This window comes from Liolophura sinensis, chromosome 7 (genome assembly GCF_032854445.1).
Source record: "Liolophura sinensis isolate JHLJ2023 chromosome 7, CUHK_Ljap_v2, whole genome shotgun sequence".
Taxonomy (NCBI): Eukaryota; Metazoa; Mollusca; class Polyplacophora; order Chitonida; family Chitonidae; genus Liolophura; species Liolophura sinensis.
This window is the reverse complement of record NC_088301.1, coordinates 3,102,911-3,126,520: the sequence shown is the minus strand read 5'-3', so window position 1 is coordinate 3,126,520 and position 23,610 is coordinate 3,102,911. Positions and strand designations below refer to the sequence as shown.

The following is a 23,610-nucleotide window of genomic DNA, read 5'->3' as shown; positions in this document are numbered from 1 at the left end:
GTCCCAATCCACATTTCTATCTTGGTGAAGTATGAAGTAATAAAGCAAATAAATCAATAAATCAATTAATGAATGAGTCAGACTTTGCGTCAATGTGTTTCAGGGTAGCCAAGGACCACCTGGACCTTCCGGTCCCCCGGGGCCTGTTGGACCACCAGGCCCACCGGTGAGCCAACATTTCACTATGTACTGTTGTCATGAGGCCTTTAGCTCAGAAGTGGGACAGAACTTTCCAGCATTTAATGCCATTAATTCAATAAATCCGTGCAAGCCCAATTCAAGCTCTATATATTACATGAATTTTTCTCAGATAACTTAATAACATGACTCGGGCATTGGAATGACTACTTTTCTTGGGGTTTTCAACACTTCTGAAAAAAAGGCAAAAATACGAATGGACAAAAATGAAGTTCTTACGAAACATTTAGCCCAACAATTTGACTACATTTTCCGGACTTTGTGCAGTTCTGTGTCTTCACCTCTTCTACTGTGTTACAATATTGAAACAAGCACCAGAAGAGTTCAGTTAACGCGTTTGGGTTTGATTTCAGGGAATCCCTGGCCCTCCTGTTGATTCAAACGTTGTGGATACCATACCCGTAAGACATCCTCGTTCTATTGATCAATTTTCATCACTTCTACTTTCATATCAACTATTGATCAGTTTAAATCACCTCTGCTTTCATATTAATTATAAAATACATTGATAACTGGAAAGGTCTTCAGCAACCTTCGGATGGTCGTTGGTTTCCCCCAGGGCTGTACCCGGTTTCCTCCCAACAGAATGCTGGCTGCCGTCATATAAGTGAAATGTTCTTGAGTACGGCGTAAAACACCAATCAAATAAATAAATAAATAAATAAATTGACCAATTCATTCAATTCTCATTCTTATTTTGATTTATTCATATTCGTGAATGATAATGCTCCCATTTGTTATCATTTGTTTGTGTGAAAAAAAAATAACCAAAAAGTCTTATTATAGCCTTGAAGGAAAGTGCTAACCGAGCAAAAGTGTAAAAGTGCACTGTACATGTATTATGACGTTATACCCCTGAGCTCAGAATGGAACGTCATCAAACACATGCTTCCTTTTCGACGCGGTGAAAAATATGAAAATTAAAAACCAGAAGGGATATCTATAAACTGTGTGAAGTAACACTTTTGTCACTGAAGGGAATTCCGATAGTTCATCTTTGTATGAAATAAAACCAAACCTAACAAGTAAAGAAACTCAATTTCTTTTATCTGTGGACATGAACAGCATGAAGTGACATTGCTCTAGGAGGTAAACATACCGGCCGGTATGTTGCGTGTCACATTCGATATTGTTTGAAAGGTCATCTCTATTGAATGTGTATATTTGCACACGGTCCGCAACTAGCGGCGTCGGAGGTTATTTCGTAAAATGGAAATTATTGCATAAAGAAAATATACAGTGAAGATAAAATAAAAACTGAAAGTTTCCCAACAGCTTTAGGGGAATAATGTACTAGTAAAACAGATATCCGACTTTCCTTGTGAAAACACTAACTGCAACGAACTCACGCAACAAATCGTTATCTGAGCACATTCTGCCCCTTTCTTGTGATGGACGTGTTATAATTGCCCCATTAGTGTCAGTTGCTTTGGAGTGTGAATCATTAAATATGATAGAGTAGTCTTGTTATTGGATGGTGTAAACCACAGGTGATCATTTAGCTAATTCTTTAGGCACCGAACGGTAAAATAACCATCTCCGATATGCCTGACACTTACTTAATCTTAGCTAAAGCGGAATGGCTAATAATGAGGGATCATTTATTTTACATTTTAATATCTCGATACGGCATTCTGATTTTAAACAGATTAAAGTTGATATCACCCTTGTCAATTCATTTCACTATAGATTAAAGCGTTAAGTATGTTGTCGTGCAAAAGGCTGTGCAATATTGCTGATTTGTCGTGTTATCTCCATGCAGGGACCAATGGGGCCCCAAGGTCCTCCTGGCTCACCGGGGCTTCCAGGCTTCCCGGGGACAAAGGTAAGATTTATCAATTACCACATACTTTTTCTAGTCAAAGGAGCGCCCTTTAATTGTGTATGTTTTATTTGTATTCTTTTGTTCAGGATTTTCTGAAACACAGAGGAAATCAAATATAACCATTTTCCCCTTTCAAATGGCAATTTACGTCACGTTGGCCTCGAAATAAAACGTTTGTTTGAAAATCATTTACATGTGCGAGTTTTAAATGTTGAAAGATATGGCTTATAAATGGTTGCATTTTAACTATTTTAACATAAGATACATGTAATTCTCCACATGTAATTAGGGTTTTAATTTTTTTACACAGAATATGTGAATCGAGACGCGATAACATGCACATCATTGATTGTATTTGATGATTCATTTCGGATATGGTTATCATTGTGTCCATGAAGAAGAGACTGTGGACTGCATTCAGTAAGATTACTGCACTGTTTGTCCTTACAGGGAGAACGGGGCGAGCCGGGCAGTGATGGGAAAAGGGGCGTCAAGGTAACTCTGCCAAAACTAAAATTTCACGCTTGAACAAAAGAATATAGTGGGCTTTGAACAAAGATTAGAGCTACATTGAAAACCAGTATGTCCTAAATCAACCCAGAAACGATAACCGCCCCCCCCCCCCCTTACCCTACTCTCACTTAGATTTACAGGATTTATTTGTCGTACATTTTGGCAGTAGCTGATATTAAGTCGTCTCTCCTGTACTAAAACTGGAACGTTATACCGGATTTTCCAGATAGATACACACTTGTCTCAGAAAAAACACATATGTATGTACTTAGTGATTTAGTAATAAGGGCAATCCATGCATGGTAATTAACACTATGCTTTCCAGGCGGGGTGTGCCTTAAGTTGTCTTAAAGCAGAAAAAATTGTTATAACCCAGACGCACATCGAATTTTACATCGTTAATCAAAAGGGATGCGGAAGATATGAACCCAGCTTTAAAAATAATGGGGCATTAAAATACTCTAATCCATCCCGATTTGGAAAGTAAGTGATTAACAAGTTACTATCGAAAACAATTAACACCGGGATATCGATTTCTGAAAAACTTTATCTGTGGCGCCTGCGCAGTTCAGTGTGTCACAGCTGCGTATGCCTGTGTCGTCGGTTTTTTCTGTACTGACATGTGGCAGTCATACTCGGTACAAATTGTTACGAAAATAGACGACAACGGGACACAATGGTAAACTTTGGGCGTTTCCACCTGGGACACCGACGGGTAAAATGTCTTCGTCTGGCAGTCGAGCAGACAGACTGGCGTGGGATTCCTTCCTCATGCAACACTTACAAACAACTTAAAGAGATGATCCTATTGTTTTCGGCTTTGCTACTTTTTGGTGTCCTGCTGAGGGTGAAGTTCCGTCCTGTGGAGAGTCACGAAGTCAAAGTAGCGAAAGCAGCATATCACTGTCCTGTTTTGACAAACGATACAAGTATTCTCGTCATGTCAACATCCACGTTAAAACATCAGACGGTTTTTGAGAGTTCAGGGAGTTTGGGCTGGGATGAAGATTTTTCATCTGCTACCCGTGCTTCATGTGAACAATAGATTATGGAATGGGGATCTACTGGACTGGTATGCATGTACCTTATCGCCTTAAAATAAGATAAGACCCTACTGGGGCCCGTCTAAGGGCTATGCTTAAACGGCTAACTCAACCGTTTCACCAGGAAAATATCTGGCTAGGCCTATCTGCTTTAGCTTTTTGTCTTAGATTTTAAAAGTTAGCCCAAAATCCCTAGCCTGCTCCGAAGGTGGCTTGGAGGCAGCAAAGTTGACTGTGTGTCCCGTTTCTAAAGTTCATGTACTAATTCTAGCAAAATAGGAATAAACCATCTCCTTACAGCACACAAAAGAGTTTTCAAAGCTCACAAAACTACCGAAACGCATGCGCTGTTGTTGTTTCGCTTCGACCATCTGTTGTGAGAGTTATTGCCCTTTGTTAAAAACTGTTTCAAAAACGAAACTGGAGGAAAAACTATCGCCTTTTCCTGTTATTCATACATAGCAATTTAATATATTTATCTCTTGGTTATAATTCAACAATTATCAGCATTGATCCAACCAATCAGACTGATGGGAGAGCGGCCACTTGGGACCTAGTGGCTGTGCTAAGCTCTTGACAATTTTACCTCTGTGAAACCTACTTGCGATAGGTGAAACAGACTCTGGACATCGTTGAGACGACAAATATTGCACATGGCCGTGGTAGTGACATCGTTGAGGCGTAATTCCCGTAATATTGTACACGACCGTGGTAGACCCTAGTGACATCGCTGAGGCGACAGCCCCGTAATATTGTACACGACCGTGGTAGACCCTAGTGATATCGCTGAGGCGACAGCCCCGTAATATTGTACATGGTTGTGATAGACTCTAGGGACATCGCTGAGGCGACAACTCCGTAATAGTGTACATGGCCGTAATAGACCCTAGTGACATTGCTGAGGCGAGAACCAAGTAATGTTGTACATGGCCGTGATATACCGTAGTGACATCACTGAGGCGACAACTCCGTAATAGTGTACATGACCGTGGTAGACCCTAGTGACATCGCTGAGGCGAGAACCCTGTAACATTGTACATGGCCGTAATATACCCTAGTGACATTGTTGAGGCGAGAACCCAGTGATATTGTACAAGGCCGTAATAGACCCTAGTGACATCAATGAGGCGTGAATCCCGTAATATTGTACATTCTTATTTCAACAGTTGGAAATCCCGGCGAATGATCATATGCTCAATGAATTGACGTTTCAGTCGCACGATTCCGCATTTGATTGGTTCAATCCATAACCTAGTGTCGTTTGTCTCACTTTACCTGGCGTCCAACAGACAATCCAATAGCAGAACTGTTTTACGCTTTACATATTGCAAGAACACTATTTCTAAACGAGCGTGAAAGTGAATTCTGCTTGGTTGCTTTGTTTTTACGTGTGAGATTCGTTAAACTAGGGAGCACGAAAACCATAAAAGCGCATTCCACGTGAGAACCAGCCAAAGTTGTATGCTGTTGCTGTTGTACATGTTGAAACGTCTAAACAGACAGAATTTGAAATAACAATGATGTGAAATTTATTGCAATTTTTGTGTGCGTTGTTTGGATTCATAGTAAGAGTCGTATGACACTTTTTACGTGAGTACAAACATGCAAGATCCCTTTTCTTTCATATTGTGCTGCGCGATAATCAATAAATGCAACTTTGAACTAATCTATATAATCATCTGCAATTAAGCCGCTGGTAAGGTTTACCTGTTTGTATTAATTTTGGAGGGCTTCAAGTTTTAAATCTCATTTGATTTTAACGCTGGAACTGGAACAAATCCATAGTAGTTTGTGTGTGTGTGTGTGTGTACAAGCCAGCCGCCATATAGATTCTACGTGAATCGATTAACTTCCTTTTTGCAACATTGACAGGGCGAAAGAGGTAATCCCGGATCTCCTGGAAAATCCGGATTAGACGGATTACAGGTGAGCCCACGCTTGTGGTTTATGTTCTTGTGTTCTCTCTTTTGTTCCACTCTTTGAACATCTGTAACGTGATCAAAGTAGTGTGTAACCCATACTTTCCGAATTATTTAAGAGCGCGTTTTACATCTGATTATGTATCCACCTAAATATTAACCAATAAATTGCTCCCAAATAAAACTCCCATGAGGGTACATTCTCCTAAAAAGGCAGCTTACACAATATGCGATGGATTCGCGACGAGTTTTCTGGAAATGAAATCCTCCGCCTTCTCATTTGTCGCTCCGTGTTCGAAGTAAAGCATATTCAAGGTGAAAACGCCAAGAAAACATTGTAACTATTGTATGTTTTCTTTTCAGGGTCCATCCGGAGATCGCGGCCCTCCAGGTCAACCTGGTTCAAAGGGAAACAGGGTTTGTATTGAGATAAAACGGTAAAACATGGATTATGTAATGGTAGCAATCTACTCTATAAAACGCACCTATATCAATGTACATCGCCGCTACATCACTCTGCATCGCATCTACACCACTGTGCATCGCATCTACATGACTATACGTCGCATCTGCATCACTGTGCATCACATTCACATCACTGTGCATCACATTCACATCACTGTGCATCGCATTTACATCATTGTACGTCGCATTTACATCATTGTACGTCACATCTGCATACATCGCAGCTACACCACTGTGCACCATATTTACATCATTGTACGTCACATCTGCATCACTACGCATCGCAGCTACATCACTGTGCATCGCATCTACATCACTGTACATCACATCTACATCACTGTACATCACATCTACATCGCTACGCACCGCAGCTACATCACTGTGCACCGCATCTACATCACTACGCATCGCAGCTACATCATTGTGCATCGCATCTACATCACTGTGCATCGCATCTACATCACTGCACATCACATCTACATCACTGTACATCACATCTACATCACTGTACATCACATCTACATCACTACGCATCGCAGCTACATCACTATGCATCGCATCTACATCACTGTGCATCGCATCTACATCACTGTACATCACATCTACATCACTGTACATCACATCTACATCACTACGCATCGCAGCTACATCACTGTGCATCGCATCTACATCACTACGCATCGCAGCTACATCACTGTGCATCGCATCTACATCACTGTACATCACATCTACATCACTGTACATCACATCTACATCACTACGCATCGCAGCTACATCACTGTGCATCGCATCTACATCACTACGCATCGCAGCTACATCACTGTGCATCGCATCTACATCACTGTACATCACATCTACATCACTGTGCATCGCATCTACATCACTGTACATCACATCTACATCACTGTACATCACATCTAAATCACTGTACATCACATCTACATCACCGTACGTCACATCTGCATCACTACGCATCGCAGCTACATCACTGTGCATCGCATCTACATCACTGTACATCACATCTACATCACTGTACATCACATTTACATCACATCACATCTACATCACTGTACATCACATCTACATCACTGTAGATCACATCCGCATCACTATACATCACATCTACATCACTGTACATCACATCTACATCACTGTACATGACATCTACATCACTGTACATCACATCTACATTACTGTACATCACATCTACATCACTGTACATCACATCTACATCGCTGTACATTACATCCACATCACTATACATCACATCTACATCACTGTACATCACATCTACATCATTGTACGTCACATCTGCATCACTACGCATCGCAGCTACATAACTGTGCATCGCATCTACATCACTGTACATCACATCTACATCACTGTACATCACATCTACATCACTGTACATCACATCTACATCACTGTAGATCACATCCGCATCACTATACATCACATCTACATCACTGTACATCACATTTACATCACTGTACATCACATCTACATCGCTGTACATTACATCCACATCACTATACATCACATCTACATCACTGTACATCACATCTACATCACATCTACATCACATCTACATCACATCTACATCACATCTACATCACTACGCATCGCATCTACATCACTGTGCATCGCATCTACATCACTGTACATCACATCTACATCACTGTACATCACATCTACATCACTACGCATCGCAGCTACATCACTGTGCATCGCATCTACATCACTACGCATCGCAGCTATATCACTGTGCATCGCATCTACATCACTGTACATCACATCTACATCACTGTGCATCGCATCTACATCACTGTACATCACATCTACATCACTGTACATCACATCTAAATCACTGTACATCACATCTACATCACCGTACGTCACATCTGCATCACTACGCATCGCAGCTACATCACTGTGCATCGCATCTACATCACTGTACATCACATCTACATCACTGTACATCACATCTACATTACATCACATCTACATCACTGTACATCACATCTACATCACTGTAGATCACATCCGCATCACTATACATCACATCTACATCACTGTACATCACATCTACATCACTGTACATCACATCTACATCACTGTACATCACATCTACATTACTGTACATCACATCTACATCACTGTACATCACATCTACATCGCTGTACATTACATCCACATCACTATACATCACATCTACATCACTGTACATCACATCTACATCACTGTACATCACATCTACATCACTGTACATCACATCTACATTACTGTAGATCACATCTACATCACTGTATATCACATCTACATCACCGTACATCACATGCACATCAATGTACATCACATGCACATCACTATACATCACATCTACATCACTGTACATCGCAGCTACATCACTGTACATCACATCTACATCACTGTACATCACATCTACATCACTGTAGATCGCCAGTACAAAGGACAGAGGAAGCGAAAAATGGTAAAATCAAGTTTTTTCAGTTTACTCACGTACTCTACAAATGCCTGTTGATCATAATATAGAAAGTATGTGCATGTACAGTTTATGATATGAAATAACATTTATATGACCAACAGTAGTGTCACTGTCATGGTTTTGTCTTGCAGGGTGAACAAGGTCTGCGTGGATTTCCAGGACCTGTCGGTCCCCAAGGCCCAACAGTAAGCTTAGACTAGCATAAACCCGGTTTATACGACACCAGTTCAAGTTAGAGACAAATGATGCATTGTTTTGTTTTGTTTTCATCATTGAATAGCATTGCCAGTTTAGAACTAAAGCGGAAATTAATTCGAGCTAAAAAAGACTACACTGCATCCTTTTGAGGCGGGGCATAAATGAATAGATATTAAGTGTTTAAATTACAGGGGAATATATCAAGATCAAATTTATCGAAATATTCGATGTATGCATGTAAAGCTTAAAAATGTTTTATTATTGCTGCAAATAGGGTCCACAAGGGGAGACGGGTGCAAAGGGTAGCAAGGGGGAAAGCGGAGAGCCGGTAAGTTAATTGTCTGAGGGCATAACTCAGGGTGTTTAATTGTTGTCCGTTACACGGTTTATATTTTCATTCTTTTCTGTGTTTTTTCTGTTATTATTATTTGTTAATTTTTTCTCCTTACGGTTTTTTTTAATATTTCCATAATATGACCGTTTCCAAGACGCATGCCTGTATTGTTCAATCATAATGAATGTCTGTGTCTCATTACAGATGTCCCCTCATCATTAAAACCTGGCGTGTATTGAAGGTGTCTGAATGGTTGTATTTTGCAGCGAATGAATATCTTACATTTCATACATTTCAGATTTAATTTATCTTTCTATTGTTGTACTTCATAGGTTTGTGTCGTTTGTTTGTCGAACACTTCTGTGTTAGTAGGCCCCGTGGCAAATGTCTATTCTTCTGTTTGACACGTCTTTACTATCTAAACGTCTGTACTTTGTCTCAACAGGGTCAACCTGGAGCCCCTGGAATCCCTGGTCTGGCTTCCGACAAAGGCGAGGCGGTATGGAAAGACCTGCTCGACCAGTTCCAAGTACTACTCCTTTATACATACTTATGCACGCCTGCACCAAGTATTAACACTATAATAAAATGGCAATGGAAAAATGTAACACAAATAATGACAATAACATTATTCATATCAGATATACAGCGCACCACATTGCTAGTTACAAAGAACATGCCATTTGGACAAATACTGAAGTATATCGTTTAAAATGTTGCTAGGATAGACGCGAGCTATTATTTAGAAAGGATAAAGTATTTATTAGTCGACTATCCAAAGCCTAGTGTAATTATTTGACAAACTCAGAAATTACAAAAATTTCAATCTGTTTACATTATCCACAAGTCATTGTCAATGTTTAATGTCTACAGAAACACTTTCTGTACAATAACGCTCACACGAGTTATGTGTCCTTAATGGAGAGACAATTGCAAACACTGTCTCGACAAATATGATGAAGCATTTACGCATGGAGTATTTATGCTTCTTAAATGTATTCTTTAATTATTTTTCGTTGCTTTATGGGATGTCGCATGTTTGTCAACATTATGAAATCAGAAATGTTCATCCCTTATGATCTTATAATGTTTGCTAAGCTTTATCTTGATAACACAAATTGTTTCTCACCTTGCGCGATGCATTCCAGTTTTGCGCATGCTTAGCTAGCAGTCACGCGCGTTGCTGTACGACGTAAAGCGCACCCGCACTATGTGATATGCCAAGCGCTTGCCGCGATTACCAGTCCTGAAAATGTCAAATACAGAATTTTTTCAAAGATTGGAAAATTGTAGAGGACAGAAAAGGGACAAGTAGTATTCAGCCTTATAGGAGAAAACAACAAAACTTGTAACGAGTCTAAAGGGACAAAATCAGCTGAGATTCGACACAACCATTCTATGTTTTGTGTTGAACGTAATGTGCCTTGAAATTACTTATGGAATAACGGGAAAAGCTAGCAAGTTAACATTGTTTCAAGATTATGGGGGATATGTCTACTGGAAAGAACCTGCTGGCAGAATACCATCGGTTTCACGTAACTTACAAGACCATTGCTGTATAACATTAATTTCTCAACTGTTATCTTCAAGGTGATAATGAAAATATTATTTTCGCGTTTGCGAAAACATTTCTTAACTACTAACATGTTGTTGTCTTGTTGCAAATTATTTAAAACTTTAACAGTTCTTTGGTCTGCTGGACATAAGTTGGCAATAATCTAAACTATTTTAATGACTTACGGATAGGTCATGCATGCGGTGATAACAGGGTAGGAAAATAGGCTATGCCATGGATTCATATGAATGCAAACTTAATCATCCGTTACTCATGATTGCATCTGTTAACATGTTCATGATGAAATCTGTATTACTGACATTAGTTGTGCTCTCAAGATACACAATCCATCTTTTAATTCTCATTTAATTAACCGGTTTTAATGGTAGTATGAAATATTTAATCGCCAATGACTCACACGAACTTTCACATTTAATGTGGAGATGTCACTGTTTAGGTTTTTCACGGGTTATGACTAGTGAATGTGCGCAATTGCATCCAAAATTAACACATTGAACAAAAGGAGTAGTACTTGCTTGGAAATATATACATTTTCAATCTGTGAAGCGAAATCTCGGCCTATGCACCTGCGTTGAGAAGAGCTCGCGCGAATTTCTCACGTGGAAATACTGGAACTCAAGAGAGTGCTAGCTTCTTGCTTTTGTCACTATCGCTTCCGCTCTTGCGCTCCTTTGAGTTCACAGTATTTCCGCTGCAGCTTTCTTTGAAACCGAGGCTCTGGCATGCGCATTGCGCTGAGAATCGCATCCGGTTTTAATAAGCCAGAACAAAAGCTGGTGGTATGTCGTCTTGTTATTGAATTTGGTTTTTTTATTATTTGAAGAGTAATACAGTGGTGGTCCCATCTTTCTGTAGTATTCATTGGACATTTATCCCGCATTGTTGTCCAGTTATATCGCCTTATTGTAGCCCTCTTTTGTTCGCTTTGTTCTACCCAAGGTGAGTTTATTTTCTAGTGTTATTAACTTTGCTGGATTACGTGCTAATGAGGTCTTCACAGTCTGTATGTGACAAGAGGATATGAAATCTGTCTATTTAAAGCCTAACTAATTGTGAGACTCATTTCTTTCCATTCCTGGTTAACTCCAAGTATAGTCCAAATGCAAAGATTTGAAATTTTAATCAGGATTTCAGCACGAAACATGAATACGGACAGAAAATGTCTTCTTCAGCACCTCCTATAGCTCTGTGACTTGTGTGTGCATACACATGTATCTTATGCATGCACTCATACATGAATCTGTGGAAATGTCTCCGATATATTCGAGTCAGACCCTTTTCGGATTGAAGATGTCACATACCGTACTGTGAGTAATCCAGTTCATCCGCGTAGTAGTCAATATCGACTATGTTTCAAGTGTATTCAGGCTTATTTCTTAATCTGATCACTCTACCATTCCGCTTCCACTGCCTCTTACCTCCCTTGGATCCTCACGGCCACCTATAAACGTTAAAACCGGTTTCCCCGCGTTTCTGATATTAAATGTTGCTCTGAAAGAGCGAGTTCTGTACAGAGGTGTTCACTTTTGACCATGGCAGATTTTTGTGTATACCCAACTTTCTACGTCAATCTGAACAGTTGAGTACACATTCGTGATTTTAATTGAAGCGTTTACAACTGTGAAGTTCGGCAGTTTTTAGTTCTTAGTTGATTTATTTTGTAGAATAATTTATGCTCATTATTATTTTCTTCTTTGCCTATAAAGTAGATTATTTATACAGTCTTCAACATGTATTCCACATAAATTTAGGATAGCTGGAATCTGATTATCATATCGTCGTGCGGCTATCCTTCCACGCATACGCACATTCATCCTTACGCTTCTGTACAGGCCTGCTCCATAAGAGCTAACATTGATTGCTAAATTTCTAGACAAGGGTTGGCTTGGTGTCAGTCTTGTTGAATTCCTGCACTATTTTCTGTGTTTGCCCAAACCTTCGCTTACTTAATTGATCACCACTGTAGCCTAAAGTGATCCCTCATCCGTGAATCCTGGAGTCATTTATTGCGCAACACCCGCGTAGTAGGCGTAAAGAGGTAGTAGACTGTGCTTTGAACATTACAGCTTGCCTGGAAGCTGTGTAAAACATGTCATGTTTTTCTCAATCTAGGGTCCCCCAGGGCTGCAAGGACCACGAGGTAACATGGGGCCTAAAGGAGAACCGGTAAGACTGGCATCCTCTTCAAAAGAAATATCTTAAGGTTAAAATATAGCATAAGTGCATTACAGTGCAGACGGTTTAGTAGTGTTATTTCATTCTTTCAAATTAATGTCACAGTAAAGAAGGGTTCAGGTGTTGTCTATAACCTATATCTAATAGTTTTCCTTTTCATCGCTTTGTTTACCAAATCAAAGGTGCTACATGTACTCGACAATCTATCTTCTCTCTATCCCCCCCCCCGCCCCCAACACACCCGTCCGATCAACTTGATGGATTCACTTTGATAGTATTCAACATGTATTTGTCTGTATAGTTTCTTCTGTTCCAAGAAGAGACCATGACATTAACAAAAGCTCGTTACATGTAACAGGGAATCCGAGGACTTCCGGGCATCCCTGGAGAGGATGGACTCCGTGGCCTGCCTGTAAGTTGACATCACCTTCAGTGGAAATATAAACAGGAAGGACAGGAGGAAATACACAGAGAATCTCAGTTCGAAATCAAAATTTACAGAGAGTAGAGATAATTTACACAGAAGGTGTACTTGACAAAGTGAGGTATAGTTGAAAAGAGAAGGCATAGTTGACCAGAGGAGGTATAATTGACGAGAGGAGACATAATTGACAAGAGGAGACGTAATTGGCAAGAGGAGGTATTATTGGCAAGAGGAGATATAAAAGACGGAGGAGGTGTAATTGAGAAAAGGCGATATAACTGACAAGAGGAGACATAATTGACAAGAGGAGATGTAACTGACATGAGGAGATTTAACTGACAAGATGACGTAAAATTGACAATAAATGTAATTGACAAAGATTAGATATAATTGTCAGAAGAGGTATAATTGACACGGGGAGTATACTTGAAAAAGAGGAAGCATAATTACCAAGAGGTAATATAACTGACAAGAGGAGATATAATTGACTACAGGAGATATAACTGACAAGAGGAGATTTAACTGACAAGAGAACGTACAACTGACATTACGAGATATAATTGACAAAAGGAGGAATGATTAACAAGAGGGGGTATAATTGACAAGAGAAGGTATAACTGACAAGAGGATAATTGGCGAGGAAAGATATACATGAAAACAGAAGATATACTTGGCAATAGGAGATGTTACTGACAAGAGGAGATACAACAGACCAGAAGGGATATGACTGACAAGAAGGGATATAATTGACAAGAGAAGGTATAATTGACAAGAGGAGATATAACTGACAAGAAGGGATATAACTGACAAGAGGGGATATAATTGAAAAGAGAAGGTTTGTTTGACAAGAGGACATATAATTGAAAACAGAAGATGTAGTGGACAAGGAGATGGTATAGCTGACAAGAGGAGATATGACATCTTTCTTGTTTTTATCGAAACAAAATAGCATCTTACAAAATTTGTTCTATATAAAGAAAAGTTCTAGGTTGCTCCAACAATTAGAAATAGCTTTGTTGTTATCACAGAGATTTTATAGAGTACAGTAGCTTTATCGGGGAAAGATTTATTCTACTTTATACCTATTTGTTGTTTTGTGACACAACTTAATTTTTTTCTGTGGTTTTTCTTTTTCCTCAGGGTGCTACCGGTCCCCCTGGCGCGGACGGACTCACGGGAAACAGGGTAAAACGAAAATAATCGGGTTTTGAATAAACCTTGAATGAGAATATCTGATATACATGATGGAAGGGTGAAATAGTATCGCTGTAGTAATATGCCGTAACAAATATGTACAATCATTCAAACTGTTTAACAGTAACAGGTAATATATGTGCATAGCTTATTCCTAAAAGGAAAGTAAGTGGTATCGGTTTAAGACAAGTCTTCGATTTTGGATGATTTGAAAACATTGTATTACCTAAGAAAAGACGCTTAAAAGAGTAACGACTAATCGGTTAATGCATGGGGAAATGCTACATCCGGGCTACTTTCTTGTTATTTTACGCCACAGATTTTCACTCTTTAGATCACTTAAGATGTAAAATGCTAGTGGAAAAGCAGAGGTGTTTCTATATTGATGTATATTTTGGGGATGTGGTGCGTTATCCATGTATGCTACTGAATTAATATCCTAACGGTGATGTACATGATTCTTATTTGGGCTGGAGGTTGTGCGGTCAACGTTAGATCTACCAGAACATTGATATACATACACATGTGCTGACGCCAGAAAGCTGATGAACACCAGCAATAAATTGATGGAGCTTGTCGGTAGATAGGACTTTTAACAATTTTAATTTAGACAAGCTGTAATACATAATCTACTTATATAAAGTAAACTATAATTATGCTCTTGTTCAGAAGTGTAGGAGCGATCATTAATACTTTCATTAAACTCTTTTGTCGTCAAAGGTAAAAACAGTCCTACTGTGCCATATGAATGATGAAAAATGAAAAAAAAGGGCAACCTTGTTGAAACTGATTTATTGATCACCTTTACACCGGCCCCGATAGCACAGTTGGTAGAGCGTCCGCTTCGGGAACGGTAGATCCAGGGTCCTGTGTCGAGTCACATCTAAGACCTTAAGTTATAACTTCCTCACTTGGCGTTCAGCATGAAGGGTAACGACGGGTTGACCTGTATCAATATAATGGCTCGGGCGAGGTGTCTTACTTGCGTTCGGTGAGGCGTCTCAGTGAAGCAGCAGTAGATAAAACAGTGGTCGAAATCCGTCCTGCAACAAAGAGGCACATTACATGCACTTTAAGGATTCCTTCGTCGTCATATGACTGAAAAAATTGTGATGTACGACGTTAAACCCTTAGCACTCACTCTTTCACCTGTCTCACCCTTTTACAGAGGCACAAATGAGATCCTCTTTCGTTTAGGAACCTCTCCAGTCCACAAAAGTTATAATGAATGGGATCAAAAGTAGTTGCCTAACATTTTTGACATGTCACATGACACATTTGGACATTTTCTACCTTCAACGATAAAGGAGTTCGAACTCGAAACTCCCTATTGCCATGGCTAGCCTCAGGACCCTCTCTTCCACCCACCACACTTCCTGCCCCACCCCTGGCCTTGGAAGTGGTTCCCCTGCCCGATATAGTACATGTAAAGCAGCTGCAAAAACTGCAGTTCTAACTATTGACGTTTAGCACAGTGTGAAGAATGGCCCTTTCCATAAATGAACTTACATCTATTTCGTTCTCTTCGTAAGTAACAGTACTGCAGTTATTATGCAACATGGATACAAATGGTTATAGGAACAAGCCTGGATGTTTCTTCGGCCTTGGTCTCTTCTGCACTTCTGCTTACGACCAGTCTCATAACCTTACTAATTCTAATCACTGTGTATACTAACTTTTTGACAAAGGGTGACAAAGGTGATACCGGGGACCCCGGCCCGAGGGGTCCACGTGGACCAGCCGTGAGTAGCAAACACTTTGCAATCCAAATTACCTGTCAGCTTTCATCTATAAAATTATGGGACGATTTCTAATCTGTAAGGTGTACACTATTTTAACAGAGAAATGTTTCAGTATTTCTTCCGGAGTAATATATAAACTGTGCTTTAATGTGTTTATTTACATCGATATACCTTTCGTTAATACATAAAAGCAGAAATATACTTAAACAAATCAGTCTGTTCTCTAAATGCATTAGTAACTTTGTAATAAATCGGAAAGATGCATTAAATACTACAAATAAGTATATTTCTCTTGAATTAATCATTTATTTCGTACCATGTTAGGCACAGTGTTTGCATTTATTTCCTACAGGGTAAACAAGGCTTACCCGGAACTCCAGGCACTCCGGGTCTAGATGGCTCGAAGGTACATATAAAGTATTTTGAAGCACGGATATGAAATCAAACTATATACACGTATTTCCTTCGGTATGCCGAATCTGCTTAAGTTTTAAAATGACATGTTCAAGCTATGAATTTGTAGATCTATTTAAAACAAGTAGGGTCGGTGAAGCTGAAGTTATATTATACTAATCTCAGGCTTTTAAAATGCACAGCTTTGTCGATGTGTAAGCAATAAGAATTAGCCTATCACAATAAGCTTACAGTTGGTCAGTGTACAAACATTAATAATTGACCAACCACAATACATCAAAAGCTTAATTAGTGTGCAAACAGCAGTTACAAACCAGTTGCACTACAATAAATGTAAGTAGTCATCTGAATGCGTTACATTAAGTTTGTGTTATCAGTGGTCCAGGTTATTGGTGTATATATGCATCACATGTAATAATTCACCTACAGGGTGAACCAGGAACTCCCGGGGCCGAGGGAAGGATTGGACCTCCTGGGCTGGATGGAAGAGCCGTGAGTACACATTATACCTCCGAAATATCATCACCTGTAGATATGATAAACCCTAGTAACTCCCCTCACCTCCAGTGTGGTCCAGGTTAGCGTCCGCTTTGTATCTATTTCTTTCGTTGCTGTGCATTTTACTTCCTGCCTCTGGGCAGCTTTTTCCTCTGTCCAGTACACCTATCATGGAACAACTATCGGTATCACTAGTGTTAATTATTCATGCTCAGTATACAGCTATTGCCAGTCAGCTTTCGGAGTCATTTCAGTACAACTATACAGGCAGCTTTCATCCAAGTTTTTGGATTGACTTCAGTGCAGCTATCAATTGAATATATAAATGTAGCGGAATTCCACATGACTCACTGAGTCGGGTGCCGTCCCTTTCACTGGTGAATTCCACATGACTCACTGAGTCGGGTGCCGTCCCTTTCACTGGTGAATTCCACATGACTCACTGAGTCGGGTGCCGTCCCTTTCACTGGTGAATTCCACATGACTCACTGAGTCGGGTGCCGTCCCTTTCACTGGTGAATTCCACATGATTCGGAGAGGGGATTTGTTGAACAGTCTGGTTTCCTCCAGTCATATTCAACGTCACGATAAACACAAGTGGAATCAATAAACAAATTCGTCAAGAATTAAACAAAGTTTCTCTTCGCGGAATGGTTCAGTATTGTTTACAGGATACGCCTGACTAGACCAGTGGAGGTTATCGCACGAATCGATCACAGAAGATGTTTTTTGCACAGGGTACCCTTCTGAAGTCCTTGTCATGGTATGTCTTGTACGTTTTTCAGGGTCCACAAGGGCCGGTTGGTCAGCCAGGACCAATGGGACCAACGGGCGTTAATGGCAACCCCGGACCTCCGGTATGACATCATAGAGGATATCCAAGAGTGGAATAAATCAAGCTCTGAATTACTTTTTATATCAGCCCTCATTTCTGGTATATTGAATGCAATTAGACCAGAAATGATAACAATATGTTATTTACTTTGCTAAATAGTAGACTATTTAATTCGATTTGTGATTCTGTCTTTTTAAGGTTTGATAAACGAATGCAGATGATTCAGGAATTGAAAAAGGGGAACATGGTTATCATCATACATTTCAGACTTAATGTAAATTTGACCTTCCAAAAATTTTAAGAATACAAACTTTACCAAACATCTGGCCAAAATATAAGAGTATGGCCTGTTGCGCTCAAGCAATATGGCTTCAACGCGGGTGATCATTATTTCATACCGTTACTGTTTGAATTGCAGGGTCCCCCTGGTCCTCCAGGAGATCAGGGAATTCCCGTAAGTAGCCTACATCAGAATAATCAGAAAGTAGACAGTTCCTGTCAAGTGACATACATCAGAATGCTCAGAGTGTACATAGTTCCTGTTAAGTGACATACATCCGAATAATCAAAGGGTAGATAATTTCCGTAAATAGCCTGCCTCGGCAGAATCAGAGAGTACATAGTTCTGTTAAGTGACATACATCCGAATAATCAGAGAGTACATAGTTCTGTTAAGTGACATTCATCAGAATTATCAGAGAGTACATAGTTCCTGTTAAGTCACTTACATCCGAATAATCAAAGGGTAGATAATTTTCGTAAATAGCCTGCCTCGGCAGAATCAGAGAGTACATAGTTCTGTTAAGTGACATACATCCGAATAATCAGAGAGTACATAGTTCTGTTAAGTGACATTCATCAGAATTATCAGAGAGTACATAGTTCCTGTTAAGTCACTTACATCAGAATAATCAAAGGATAGATAATTTCTGGTAAGTGGCCTATATTAGAATATTCAAACGAATGATATTTCCGAGCATTCATTCCTGATGTAAACTTAATTTTGTTAAATTAATCTCCGTCAATACAAGATATTGCTGATGATGACAGATGCTATTTATAGGTTATATAATGCTGTTTTCTAGGGAACCGGTGGGACTGGTGGCTCTCGTATGGCGTACGGACCAGCGGTAAGTGGAATACTTTTTTGTCATTGCGGCTTTATGGAGAGACTGGCTCCCATACGCTTGCCTCTCTGTTGGTGTACGGAAGCGTCGCATGTGATGAACACACAACAATGGCTTTTCCCAAAGAAGACTAAGAATAGAGTAACTGTTGCTACGGGAAAGTTCACTTCCCTACATATAGTATTTGACATGTATCTGCTTAATAGCGATTGTGAACGACATGGCTTGTTCAGTAGATGCAGTACTTGATACAAGTGGGGCCTCCGTGGCTCAGTCGGTTAGCGCACTAGCGCAGCGTAATGACCCAGAAGCCTCTCACCAATGCGGTCGCTGTGAGTTCAAGACCAGCTCATGCAGCCTTCCTCTCCGGCCGTACGTGGAAGGTCCTTCAGCAACCTGCGGATGGTCGTGGGTTTCCCCCGGGCTCTGTCGGTTTCCACCCACCATAATGCTGGCCGCCGTCGTATAAGTGAAATATTCTTGAGTACGGCGTAAAACACCAATCAAAAAAAAAAAAAAAAAAAAACTTGATACAAGTAGCTAAACTGCACCAGACCAGTGAAATGTCAATGTAGCTGAAGTTTTAGGCTTTAAGTTTAGATTCAAAATAAAACTATATTTAAGTGGGATCAGCATACCTGGCTGGACACTTTAAATTAATTCACTCTTTTTTTGTTGTTGTCAGGGTCCTCCAGGTCCAGCGGGACCATCTGGAATGGTGAGCATCATGTTGACAGCGAGTTGCAAAGTGTAGTTGTGGTATCAGTCATAATAATAGACATAATAATATGGACAAGATAATGGATTCATCGGCTCAATATAAACGACAAAGAATTGTGTGCTTTGGGAAGCGATTAAATGATTTTATATTAACACTGTGTTTCTAGTTTTGACAATATTCGACTTTGGGGTGCTCCAAAAGCTTGCCCACGTGCCCATGTGCCCACTGACTCGACAGAAGTTACGTAACGCTGTAATTGTTCCTTCTTCCCCTTTAGCCTGGAGAACGCGGTGCCCCAGGTGAAAGGGGTTTGATGGTGCCCCCGGAGCTCCTGGAGTACCTGGTCTTCCGGGGTCAACAGGGCCCCCAGGGGGCAGAGGGGTTACGGGGCTCACCAGGAATGCCCGGGTTGCCCGGATTACCGGTAGGTAACCGCTGCCCAGCTACTTGTATGTACTCAAAGACAGGTTATTGAGATAAATTTATATTATGTGGAAATTTGTCATAATGCTATTTTATTGAATTTCTATTCTCTATTCACCAGCCCTCTCCTTCATTTAGAAGGTGTGTGTTCCTTATTCATCTAGAGACTTACCTGTACAATAATTAGTTACACCTGGTTGCAATCCATTTCTTTGGTTCATTAATCCGCATCAAAATAAATCCTCCACAGATAGATCTGCGTGCATTCTAGTTTGTCATTAATCAGGAAACTGTCACATTCAGTTGGTTTATCTGTTAATTCCTATCTAGGTCTTTTGTTTGTCACAGACACACATTCTTCTTCACAGTATGTCACACTAGCTGCGTACTCCATTTTGAGATCCAATCTGCAGATATGTGACCATGCTAGTTCTGTTCTTCTCCTACATCACTCCATAAGAAAAACTGCCCCAGTGTGGGTCTTTTTTTTTAAAGAATTTCCAGCAGAGAACTACAATCGTCCAACGGATGATTTGTTCCTGCTCTGCTTGTTGTATTAAACATTTATCACATCTCATTGTTAAACTGTGCAAGCCGTCGCCGAATATAGGCCCTAAGTGAAATACGCTTGAGTAAGCCTACGACGTTAAGCCGCCAGCGGGCAGATCTGTTCTTGTGAACGCCATCAGTTGAGGGGTATAGGTATGGCATGCGAATGCCGGATTGGAGGGAGGTTTATATCCCGTAATTATTTCTGCAATAGGGGACCAGTGTGTCACATACGGAGGTGAAAGAAATAGTCTACCAGTTATTGCGAGGTAAGTGTTACAATGCTGACAGAATGGAGCGTCCTCATTTCTCAGGTCTTACAGATATGCAAGGCCGTCACGTTTAGAACAGAATACAAGTTAATCCGCGCCAGCCTGTTCATCGCGTGTAACCTTGTTCCCTTTGACAAATACCTAGTGCACTGGCTATGTACATGACTTTGTATACGTGTGTGTGTTTACATTCACATTATTCTGCAAATAATGACTATTAGTTTCAAGATAATTACAAAATGTACTTTTGCTTTTCAACAAACTAAATGATGTATATATTACTACGAATGTTACACATCTTAAGTCTACAGCTTACTTTGTACATACAAAAGAAAATAAATATGTTCAGAACAGCGGTTATACATGTCACCTTGTTGAGCATTTATTTCCTGCAGAGCGCCTACAGGACTTGGTAGCCGATCTCCAAGGTCCCCCGGGACCCCAGGGGGTGGGTAAACCCGGAAGGTCGGGAAATCCGGGGCCACCAGGACCCGAGGGTAGGATACTTAGCATCTTAAAACATATAGAATTATTAAGTCTTGGACGGGTATAATTGTGCAATAAAAAAGGACATCTTGCCCACATATACCAAGGAAACCCTACACACGTACACATGTGCCATCCAGTATAACACCCTGTTTATGTCCACTTATTTCGTCAACCAGGAAAGCCTGCATATGTCCAGAAATGCTGTCAGTAAGGAAACCATGTACGTTTACTTATGCTATGGGCATCGAAACACTGCATATGTTCGCTAACTGTGCAATCGACAAGGAAAATTTGTATATGTGCATTTATGTTATCGACAAAGAAATCCTGTATATGCCATTGTCTCAAGGCTAGCACACCATATTGGCTGAAGCTATAATGGTCATTCAGTTAAAGGAACCCGGCCAGCATATGGTCTCACGAGTGCCGTCAACGCTTGTGACTGGGGCTATACGTACAATGTCGACCAAATCCTCTCTCGAAGGCCAGGGTTGAATCCACCAATGATTGACTTAGTTTAAAAGAGATCCAAAATATTAATAGTTTATATCTGCAACTAATCAGAGATTTATATCTATAAATAATAGTCACTGAAACTTTCCGTTTATAAATAGGGCAGAGAGGTCCACCCGGACTTCCGGGTGACCGTGGCTTTATGGGACTTCCCGGAATGCCAGGACAACCTGGACCTGTCGGACCCAAAGGTAAAGGATGCTCTTCCTCAAAACATTAAATAGGAGTTCCTCTGGAAGTTGAGTGTACATAGCCGTATTAAATCCCATGGCTTATTCTACACGAAAGGTGAAACTCAAAGTCCGTTATTGCAATGTAGCACGACATCGACATGGGCAATGCGTATTTTTCCTAACATTTTTATATTTAGTAAAGTTAACATCCCATTCTCAATATTCGTGCTTCAAATTCAAGTTAATGGTGGGCTGCAGATGTTGAACAACTCAAAGGCTGTTTCTCATTTATCGTAGAACGTATACATTTGCACTGGCCCTAATTCGTAATTATGTTTCAATACATGCAGGTGACATAGGTCCGATGGGAGAGAGGGGGCCTATTGGTGAAGGCAGACCTGGACCGCCCGGCCCATCAGGACCTCCGGGTACGTTCAGGGGCTGTGCCCAACGAAGGAAACGAAGGAAACCTTTATGGCGTTGTCGAAAAATGATACTATATGTTCATGTACACTGGAAAAATTAAACACACCTTAACAGGAAGTTAAATCTATTTTTTTTTTTGCTCTTGACGTTGAAATAGTTTAAAAGACTAACAAGACACATGTTAACGCAAAAGCTGTGAACTGTTCAAAAATACTGAGCTGATATACTGTTAGATGAGATACAGACTAATCAAGTGTTGTTACATCATGTGTTGTTCTCTCTTTCAGGGTCTCGAGGACCCCGCGGTCAGGGTATACAGGGCCGGCCCGGGGACAGAGGAGCCCCGGGTACTCAAGGAATTCCTGGTCTTAGGGGGTCACCGGGTCAGCCGGGCCCTCCAGGATACTGTGAATTCTGTAACTTTGCTGCTACGGGTCCTCAGTACCAGCAAGTACCACGAAGGAACATCATCAAGGGACCTTAAGAATGAATCAAACCTGATCTGTTCACACTTGCTTATACATGCACCAGGGCTCCTGTAGCCAGGCGACCATTCTCCTTCTCGTGGCGAGTAACCAATCAGAGCCGGCGGTGATATTTAACCCCAGGTCTAACCAATCTGATTGGACGACATCGCATTAACGTATTAACCTTGGAAGGAGAATGGCTCTCCAGCTCCAGGTTTGTCTGTCTGTTGAGGCTGTGGTTATCCCCCCTTTAACCAAAACAATGCCCTCTATCACCAACCTACCTCTTCCCTCCCTTCACCTGCCCTGAATCGCCTCATGTCCTCTTCTTGTCTGCGAAGACTTTCCACATCGTGTCCTTTTGTTCACTGCATGTATTAGTTCGCCAGTAAATTGACATGAGATTTTAACAGCATTAATTATCATGCATGATGAAATGGCGACAGTAGACCTCTCTTGTCTGTTCCATGTGACAAAAACAGAATATCAGGTTAGTATCTGAAACTGCGCGTACAGGGTTTCACTCATAACCGTAGATTTGTCTTCAGGCTAAAACTAAATTGTTTCATTTCGTACACGTACGTTCAGCGT

General features: G+C 40.5%; 3 protein-coding genes across 5 annotated transcripts; 2 read left to right on the top strand and 1 right to left on the bottom strand.

Annotated features, from left to right (window-relative positions):
* The first annotated feature begins 78 nt into the window (after positions 1 to 78).
* Positions 79 to 9,223, top strand: LOC135469805 (acetylcholinesterase collagenic tail peptide-like). Its single transcript, XM_064748410.1, has 9 exons — positions 79 to 166; positions 552 to 599; positions 1,961 to 2,023; positions 2,474 to 2,518; positions 5,452 to 5,505; positions 5,862 to 5,915; positions 8,601 to 8,654; positions 8,942 to 8,995; positions 9,206 to 9,223. The coding sequence occupies exons 3-9, from the start codon at positions 1,967 to 1,969 to the stop codon at positions 9,221 to 9,223; spliced, it is 336 nt and encodes a 111-aa protein (XP_064604480.1). The 5' UTR covers positions 79 to 166; positions 552 to 599; positions 1,961 to 1,966.
* Positions 5,966 to 7,880, bottom strand: LOC135469651 (uncharacterized). The gene is made up of 3 exons (XM_064748195.1): positions 7,564 to 7,880; positions 6,156 to 6,993; positions 5,966 to 5,983 (listed from the first exon to the last, which is right to left on the bottom strand). The coding sequence occupies exons 1-3, from the start codon at positions 7,878 to 7,880 to the stop codon at positions 5,966 to 5,968; spliced, it is 1,173 nt and encodes a 390-aa protein (XP_064604265.1).
* On the top strand, positions 9,104 to 23,397 carry LOC135471772 (collagen alpha-1(I) chain-like). 3 transcript variants are annotated; one of them, XM_064751106.1, is made up of 17 exons: positions 9,104 to 9,500; positions 12,690 to 12,743; positions 13,111 to 13,164; positions 14,317 to 14,361; positions 16,059 to 16,112; positions 16,465 to 16,518; positions 16,956 to 17,018; positions 17,810 to 17,881; positions 18,278 to 18,313; positions 18,945 to 18,989; positions 19,672 to 19,704; positions 19,985 to 20,131; positions 20,894 to 20,948; positions 21,347 to 21,448; positions 22,055 to 22,144; positions 22,477 to 22,554; positions 22,840 to 23,397. In XM_064751106.1, the coding sequence occupies exons 2-17, from the start codon at positions 12,723 to 12,725 to the stop codon at positions 23,034 to 23,036; spliced, it is 1,146 nt and encodes a 381-aa protein (XP_064607176.1). In that variant the 5' UTR covers positions 9,104 to 9,500; positions 12,690 to 12,722; the 3' UTR covers positions 23,037 to 23,397. The 3 variants fall into 3 exon arrangements, with proteins under 3 accessions (XP_064607176.1, XP_064607174.1, XP_064607175.1); XM_064751104.1 differs by having other exon boundaries at positions 9,104 to 9,530; XM_064751105.1 differs by lacking the exon at positions 9,104 to 9,500 and having other exon boundaries at positions 9,597 to 12,743.
* Positions 23,398 to 23,610: the final 213 nt, after the last annotated feature.

Excerpts from the sequence above, each read along its gene's own strand:
- LOC135469805 (XM_064748410.1), top strand. The coding sequence starts at position 1,967 with ATGGGGCCCCAAGGTCCTCCTGGCTCACCGGGGCTTCCAGGCTTCCCG. Across the intron at positions 2,024-2,473 it reads CAGGCTTCCCGGGGACAAAG|GGAGAACGGGGCGAGCCGGG; the intron begins GTAAGATTTATC and ends TTGTCCTTACAG. Across the intron at positions 5,506-5,861 it reads CCGGATTAGACGGATTACAG|GGTCCATCCGGAGATCGCGG; the intron begins GTGAGCCCACGC and ends TTTTCTTTTCAG.
- LOC135469651 (XM_064748195.1), bottom strand. The coding sequence starts at position 7,880 with ATGCGTAGTGATGCAGATGTGACGTACGGTGATGTAGATGTGATGTAC. Across the intron at positions 6,994-7,563 it reads CGTAGTGATGTAGATGTGAT|TGATGTAGATGTGATGTACA; the intron begins GTAGATGTGATG and ends TGTGATGTACAG.
- LOC135471772 (XM_064751106.1), top strand. The coding sequence starts at position 12,723 with ATGGGGCCTAAAGGAGAACCG. Across the intron at positions 18,314-18,944 it reads CAGGAGATCAGGGAATTCCC|GGAACCGGTGGGACTGGTGG; the intron begins GTAAGTAGCCTA and ends GCTGTTTTCTAG. Across the intron at positions 18,990-19,671 it reads GTATGGCGTACGGACCAGCG|GGTCCTCCAGGTCCAGCGGG; the intron begins GTAAGTGGAATA and ends TGTTGTTGTCAG.